Genomic DNA, 8,521 nt, shown 5'->3' with positions numbered 1-8,521 from the left:
TCATGGTCTACTGTGTTTTGGGTGCTGTAAAAAAAAATCATCTTGTCACATTTTGTTTCTGGTCTAAAAGTTTTTTTTTAATAAAGACATTGAAATTAACTTTAATCCCAATATCATTCTGACAGTTTCACTCCGTTCATCCTGGACAGGTAAGACAACCTGAAGACATTACAGATGGTAATAAGACGAGCTTATTTTATAGTAAAATAAATAAATACATGAAAGTGCTTTACAGTGTTATGAGATAGCATATTTATGACAGACAAAGGTAATTACCTAAACGCCTGCACACTGCACACATTTCAACATCAGTGGTCACTGAAGTATCTCAGGTATGGTTTTCTTCCTCACATCTACAGTAACAGTAGTCATACTGTTATTCAGATGACAAAATATTTCTATGGCATTGTTGCAAACTATGGGAAATAGCTTTCTTTTCAATATGTAGGAAATACATTTGTATGTTAGCAAACAAGCACAGCAACTTATAGCCATGAGACCAGTCAAATTAAGAAACTAATATTTATGCTAGGGTTGTTCTTGCCCATGCTCCCTGTGCCATGCTATGCTCCATGTCAGTTGTGGACTGGGATAGTCTGTTGGCAGTCAGTACAGGCCTGGTTCTGGTCGGTGCCTGGCAGCCCCACAGCGTACTCAGTCGTCGCAATCAACAGCGTGTCCAATGTCATCTCTGTGCATTTGGCTATGAACCGAATGAAGGGGCGAACATCACCCTCGTTGGCCGTGTCTAGAGCTGCATAATATTCAGACCTTTGTTCTTTGCGAATTGTAATAGGGGGGTACCGTGCTTGCATGAGTACAAGGTTCATTAGCAGGCGCGATGTGCGTCCATTGCCGTCTACAAACGGGTGCACATACACCAGTTTGTAGTGGGCAAGCGCTGCGTACTCCACCGGGTGCAGCTGGAGACCCTCCTCCGAGTTGAGCCACTGAACCAGCTCCTGCATGTGTCGGCCCAGGTCCTGAGGGTGGGGTGGGATGTGGTGGCCCACAAACACCTGGCTGGTGCGCAGCCTCCCCCCCTCCACAGGGTCAGTGTAGCCCAGCACACGCCGGTGGATCTCCAGGATGTCGGTGACGCTGATGGCTCCGGCCCGGGACAGCAGAGTGGTGTTGATGTACTTCATGGCTGCGTCCACACCGATGGCCTCGTTCTGCTCCTGCAGGCTCTTGCCGGGCACGGCGTAGCGCGTCTCTAAGATGTGACGGATCTCGGACAGAGTGAGCGTGTTGCCTTCGATGGCCACCGTGTGGTAGATGTGGTGGTAGTAGGTTTCCTCCATCACACGTCGGAGTGCAGAATTGCCCTTAGGGATGGACATAAGCCTGCGCACTTTACCGTCGATGATACCAAAGTGACGCTGGTCGATCTCCTCCACCAGGGGAAGGGTGCGGTCTCGGCTGACCAGAGCGCGCTCGTTGCACGGTGAGATGGCCAGGGCCTTGGTGTAGAGGTGGTCTGCCTGGACCACATCCTTCTGCTCCTCCAAAATGGTCCCCAGCTCAGTCAGGGCATCCACGAAGTCTGGATTCATGTTGAGCGCGTGCACCAGCAGCTTGTGGGCCTTCTCTCTCTTCCCCTGCTTCTTCATCTCCACAGCCTGCTGCAGGGCTGCTTTGGCCTCCAGCTCTGTCTCTGCAATTGGCACATAACACACAGCATCATCTCCAATACTCTCTTCATACTGTACAGCATGACCACCCAATTTGGCGCAGACAGGCCACGTTTGGCCCGTGCTCCTGTTGTTGTGGCCTGCCATGGATTTGACAAGCTCATAAAAGAAAAACAAGACACTAATAATGGCATGGCTATGCCACGCCATTATTGGACTCGGTGGCTTGGGACTGGTCAATGCTCTTATGTTGTTGCCGCAGGTTCAGGCTTTATTGGCTCAGCTATGAGCAAGAGTCGTCCAATTTATAACCTCAGCAGCTAAGGATTTATGATATCACTGATGATGTCACAAAGTCTATGTAAAGTGACATCATCAGTTCACATCAGTTCCGATTTAGGACATCCCTGATCGCATGGCCCCAGATTATGACATCATTATAACATCATTGGTATAGCAACGTTTACACACAACAGGGCAAATGGTGGTGATTGCCTTTACCTTTGCTGGGCTTGGACCTATGAGGCAGCAGGTCCAGAGCGGTGAAGGGGACAGTGAGGCTGGTGGACTGCACACTGGGCTGCTGCTGAGACCTTCCCCATAGCTGACAGCGTAACTGAGCAATGCCCTTCAGAGTGGCACAGCACTGGTCCTCCACTCCGACCATTGGCATCAACAGCGCCACCAAAGACCCGAGGAGAACACACAGCAGCGGCCCCCATCCTCCAAGGACACGGCCACAGTTGTAACGCCACGCCGTTAACGTCACAGCAGCCATCATCCGCGGTTGAATTCCCCATGCTCCGCTGACTCGCCCCCCATCTACTCCACTTCCAGCCGGAAGAACGAAAGGGTGGCCGAGGTGAGGAAAAGCATAACCGACGTGACAGCTGTCACTCACCAACAACACTGCCAAGTAAACTCACCACTCCCTCTCTCACTCTAAAGTTTAGAGTCTAAACGTTAACTTGTTCGTCTTATTAGCTAACGCTAGGTCTAAAACTTACTTGGCATCGTGGCTAATCGCTATCGCGTTAATTATTTTGTCTCTGTAAAACTGTCATGTAACGCTAACTTGAGGATGAAATACCGACACCGACCAAACAGTGAATAATACTGCAGCTTGTGTCGTTTTCAGCGGAGGCAGGGTTATGTACAAAATACACATCATCAACTTCCTCGATCAAAAGCTGGACTTGTCAACATGTTGAGATATCATTGGTCAGAAGCATATAGATCGACGCTGCGGATTGGCCGACAGCGCAGCAATACAACAAATGATTCGTAGCCGTCTTTGATTGGATGTAGCGTCAAGCATGTGGGAATGGTAGGAATCGATGGTAGAACAAGACAGGTAAGTCCGGTTTCGCCGGTTTAGATGGGTTTAGAAGAGTTCCGACATCTCCATTCACTCCAATGGACCAGTTTTTTTCCAGGAAGTAGAAAGTGGAACTATTCAGTAAAAAAAAGCAGCACTGTCGAGTTGCATCAAAATAGACAGTGTTATACTTTGAAAGGGTTTTTCATCCCTTGAAATGAATCAAATTGTACATTATCGGCTTTATTTTAGCATGCAAAAGTAGCGCGAGACCCATTCCTGGCTGTTCATTGGCTAATGATTCTTGCATTTTGGTCCTCCGCTGACGCCACTCTCTTACTAGAGGACACTAGGTTTAGCAACCAGCTATGCACCTGTCCCTGTTTCAGACTTTGGTCCTCAGCCAATGAACTGAACGAGTCCAGTCGCATTTAACGTTACCCCTTTTTGGTTCGTCCCCCAAATCAAGAGTAAACTTATTTATTTTTTTATCTCCAACATAAAACGGTATCCAGGGTTAACTGAATAAATAATGTATGCAGATATACAGTATTTAAAATACAAAATATGAGTAATTACATTACATGAATTGGTGGTATTCTGAATACAGTTAGGCCTACTTTCTTTAAAATAGAATAGTTGGGAAACTTGTATTTGTTTGTTTTGGTTTATTTGCTCTAAAATTCATATGAAGTTGTATGCATGCAGTGTACCTGCCTCCCGATTGACAAAGTGATAAAATGTCATCTTTGTCAAAAGGCTTTATGCCTTTTATTTGGTCAGTATTTTTGATTTTGTGGACATCTGCACTATTTACAGCTCCTACACTAGTTTTTATAAATTGACATTTTGTTTGAATTAATCATTGGGTGGACATAATTTAATCAGATTTTTATGTCAGTCAGAATCTCTGCAATATTGATCCACCAGGAAGTGGCCATTCTATTGATTCGGTGGATATAACAGAGTTTGTTTTACCTTTCCAGTGGAGCTTTACCCACAAACAGAGGAGGGCAGTATTGCTTTGTCATGCAGCTATGCTGTAACGTGCCACAGCCTTCATTGGCGGCTGTAGCAGCACCTTTTGACTCAATCATTAGTCAAGTGTTGTTTGTATTCTACCATTTTTGAAAGCAATTTGAAGTCTTATGAAGCAAGATCCTATAGCCTATTTAGCCTACTACTAACGCTAGCATTTTGTAAGCTTTTACTCATATATTTATGTCTGCCCTTCATGTGCTTGGTATTTCTGTTCTGTTATTCTCTATTTTATTAAGCTTTTATATTCGTGTGTCTCAACTATTTGCAGTGAAATTCCCTTTACATAAATTTCCTTTGGCTGTGAAGTCGGCCTGTGATGGTGAGGACTGACCCCTGGCTGCTTTCCAAGCAACACTGGCAAAAGAAAGCATGTCTGAAGGCTGATCTAGTTTGTGGAAAGAGACAGGTGATGGGTCTATCACTGATGTTCTCTGCTCAGCTTTGGATTTCACCAGACAATTGTTTTCCATACACCAAGCACACAGTGACACAACCTAACCTCCTTATTACCACTGTGCTACTGTGTGTGCTGCTTAGTCCTCCAGTCATTTCTGTGCTACATTATTTCTTTCCACTCTCATCCACTCTCATGCACACACTTCTCAAAGCAACGAGAGAGGCTGTAGCTGCTGTGTCCTCTCTGGCTGTGTGTGTGTGTGTGTGTGTGTGTGTGTGGGGGGGGGGGGGGGGGGTGGATTTATGATACAAGGGCCTTCTTTCCCTGCAACCTCAAGCAGTTATGGTGGACAAGTATATTTGCTGTGACGACTCCTCCCTCAATGAAATTTATTTGAGAGTGGAGGTCCATCAGAGAGAGAGGGAGAGAGAGAGAGAGAAAGAAAGAAAGAAAGAAAGAAAGAAAGAAAGAAAGAAAGAAAGAAAGAAAGAAAGAAAGAAAGCAAGCATCCCTGGGGAGAAATTTAATCAAAATGTTGCAAATGATCAACTGCTGTATGTTGTGTGTGTGTGTGGGGGGGGGGCTGCAACTGCTAGTGGAGGGAAATGCAGATGCTGCATTCTGTGGATTTGTGGGTCAGCACTGGGACACATTTATTATTACTGGTTTGCTTGGAAGGAGCTTTCCATAATGTATGAAACACAAGGCCTGTTGCAGTTAGCAGTGAGAGGAAGGAAGACGCCTTCACATGCTGATAGTTTCACATGGAGATTCATCACTTTTAAAATGAATCAGAAGATCATAATGTCTCTGTGCAGCATGCAAGCTGAAGGTTGTTGCACTACCCAACTGCCGGTTATTAGATATGTTTGCATTATGTCAAAGAGAATGACAAGTGAGCAATTTAAGCAACATGTAATAAATGAGGGGAACATTAGAATATGGTATGAGCAAAAACAATAAGAAGAAGTTGCAGCGTATAACCTTATACAGGAAGAGCAAACATATGCTTGTGTTAAAACGGGTCCACAGAGTGCCGAGCATCGCTGCTGTCATGGTAATCTGTTTCTACTTAAATTGGACAAACTGCATCCCTCAAGTTTATTAAATTGTCCCTCAAGCTTATTAAACCATTTCAAATCCCATTGAATAAACTCCTAGATGCATGGTAGTCGAGTCAAAACCAAGGCTGTTTATCTTAGTTCCTGAAAAAAGAGGTACAAGCAAAGTTTTCATACAGCAGCAGCGAACCGGTGAAAGTGTGTCTGTGTGTGTCTGTGTGTGTGTGTGTGTGTGTGTGTGTGTGTGTGTGTGTGTGTGTGTGTGTGTGTACTTTATACTGATTGCTGCAGCCAGCATGAGAGCATGGCTCTGCTATCGTCAGTCTCCTCCACGCCGATGACAATGATCATGCTTCTGTTGTAGATGATTTTGTGAGATGGTGTGATCTGTGATAGGGCATTCCTGCAACTTAATGTGGCTAAGATGAAGGACATGAAGTTGAATTTCAACTCCAACACAGAGATGCTTTGCAAAAGGAACCAGCAATGACTGTAATAAACAATAAAGCCTGAACCCGCGGCAACAACCAGGCTCAAGACACCGAGTGCAATAACGCCATGGCTGTTATTGCACTCGGTGTCTTGTTTATAAATCCTACATTGAGTCAAGCTGAAAACTGCTCTTTTAATATAGTGAAAGTTAGCAGTAAAATCATAATCAAAATGTATCTTTGTTTACGATGGCATTGTCGGTTAGGTTGTTTACATTAGGCTGTTGTAATTGTGTTTACATTATTCATGTTGTATTTATATTGGTGACATGTTCATCAAGTCAGTGATGTACCGAAAAGCACTTTAGCACTCGAGTCTGTAGCCTATGCAATTATATGCAGTATTTGATTGGGAAGGTCAACTTGGGACCACTGTTGGTCTCCCCGAGTCCGCAATATTCAGTGCCCCCCACCCACCCCCCTCTGTTTGAGGTGGTAGGTGTTTTGTACAATCTATGTCTGGCTTGTATGTCTTGCTTGATGTTGAAGTTGATACAGTCTAGCAGGGTCTTCTGGTGACTAGAGAGGCGACAATGAGACTCATTTGACTACTACACCCTGATGTTCATCAAACCACTCCTCACTTTGTTTAGCAGTGTGCATGGGGACATCATCATCAAACCAGTCCTCACTTTGTTTAGCAGTGTGCATGGGGACATTATCATCAAACCAGTCCTCACTTTGTTTAGCAGTGTGCATGGGGACATTATCATCAAACCAGTCCTCACTTTGTTTAGCAGTGTGCATGGGGACATTATCATCAAACCACTCCTCACTTTGTTTAGCAGTGTGCATGGGGACATTATCATCAAACCAGTCCTCACTTTGTTTAGCAGTGTGCATGGGGACATTATCATCAAACCAGTCATCACTTTGTTTAGCAGTGTGCATGGGGACATTATCATCAAACCAGTCCTCACTTTGTTTAGCAGTGTGCATGGGGACATTATCATCAAACCACTCCTCACTTTGTTTAGCAGTGTGCATGGTGACATTATCATCAAACCACTCCTCACTTTGTTTAGCAGTGTGCATGGGGACATTATCATCAAACCACTCCTCACTTTGTTTAGCAGTGTGCATGGGGACATTATCATCAAACCAGTCCTCACTTTGTTTAGCAGTGTGCATGGGGACATTATCATCAAACCAGTCCTCACTTTGTTTAGCAGTGTGCATGGGGACATTATCATCAAACCAGTCCTCACTTTGTTTAGCAGTGTGCATGGGGACATTATCATCAAACCACTCCTCACTTTGTTTAGCAGTGTGCATGGGGACATTATCATCAAACCACTCCTCACTTTGTTTAGCAGTGTGCATGGGGACATTATCATCAAACCACTCCTCACTTTGTTTAGCAGTGTGCATGGGGACATTATCATCAAACCAGTCCTCACATTGTTTAGCAGTGTGCATGGGGACATCATCATCAAACCAGTCCTCACTTTGTTTAGCAGTGTGCATGGGGACATTATCATCAAACCACTCCTCACTTTGTTTAGCAGTGTGCATGGGGACATTATCATCAAACCACTCCTCACTTTGTTTAGCAGTGTGCATGGGGACATTATCATCTTGGAAATATGGGAACATCATCAGGTCCCCAAAATAGCTTCATATACCTTTGCCATTACACGGTCATGCAGAACAACCTCTATTAATTCCCACAAGATGGCTGACAATACCATTTCACATCCACAACAATGAGCGAAGGCTTTCAGGTGAAAGATCACTCAAAGACCTTACTTATTTATGGCTTGAATACAAGCGGTTTTCATGAAGCACAGTCTTTGCTGAGACTGTGTCACAGAGGTGTTTGTTCATTTCTGTGGTCATTTTGGAGGACACAATTTCACGTTGTGTTTAGAACAATCCTGAATCTGTCCCTACTGACTTGCAGCCACTGCTCCTCTTTACAGATGCAGTTTGTCTGTGTTTTGCATGTTGTCATGATTGTCAAGGCTGCTCCTCTTGCCACATTAAACATTTGGCAGTTTTTATGACCATCCATCCATCCATTTATCTTCAACTGCTTATCTGGAGTCAGGTCACGGAAGCAGTAGTTCAAGCAGGGGGCCCCCAAACTTCACTTTCCCTGGCCACATTAGCCAGCTCTGACTGGGGGATCCTGAGGCGTTCCCAGGTCAGCGTGGAGATATAATCTCTCCACCTAGCCCTCGGTCTGCCCTGTGGTATTCTCCCAGCTGGACATGCCTGGAACATCTCCCCAGGAAGGCGACCAGGTGGCGTCCTTACCAGATGCCCGAACCACCTCAACTGGCTCCTTTCTACGTAAAGGAGCAGCGGCTCTATTCCGAGTTCCTCACGGATGACTGAGCTTCTCACCTTATCCCTAAGGGAGAGATGCCAGCCACCCTCCTGAGATTTTGGCTGCTTGTATCCGCGATCTTGTTCTTTCGGGCATGACCCATCCTTCATGACCATAGGTAAGGGTAGGAATGAAGATCGACTGGTAGATTGAGAGCTTTACCTTTTTCTGATATAACTATTTTGGGGCTATTTGGAAGTCTGTTAAACATTGCCTCATGTTGCTTTGAATGCCCTAATTGGCATTC

General features: G+C 45.0%; 1 protein-coding gene across 1 annotated transcript; it reads right to left on the bottom strand.

The window, feature by feature from the left end:
- Positions 1–79: 79 nt before the first annotated feature.
- ficd (FIC domain protein adenylyltransferase) lies at positions 80–2,752 on the bottom strand. Its single transcript, XM_083644578.1, has 2 exons — positions 2,136–2,752; positions 80–1,657 (listed from the first exon to the last, which is right to left on the bottom strand). The coding sequence occupies exons 1-2, from the start codon at positions 2,413–2,415 to the stop codon at positions 576–578; spliced, it is 1,362 nt and encodes a 453-aa protein (XP_083500704.1). The 5' UTR covers positions 2,416–2,752; the 3' UTR covers positions 80–575.
- Positions 2,753–8,521: the final 5,769 nt, after the last annotated feature.

The sequence above is a fragment of the Poromitra crassiceps genome, assembly GCF_964638095.1.
Source record: "Poromitra crassiceps genome assembly, chromosome: 10".
Lineage (NCBI taxonomy): Eukaryota > Metazoa > Chordata > Actinopteri > Beryciformes > Melamphaidae > Poromitra > Poromitra crassiceps.
Note: the sequence above shows the minus strand (reverse complement) of the source record. Positions and strands in the feature narration are given on the sequence as shown.

What these genes read in the sequence shown, in the direction of transcription:
- ficd (XM_083644578.1), bottom strand. Translation starts at nt 2,415, where the DNA reads ATGATGGCTGCTGTGACGTTAACGGCGTGGCGTTACAACTGTGGCCGT. An exon ending in TAGGTCCAAGCCCAGCAAAG is followed by an intron (nt 1,658 to 2,135) that starts GTAAAGGCAATC and finishes TGCCAATTGCAG; the next exon opens with AGACAGAGCTGGAGGCCAAA.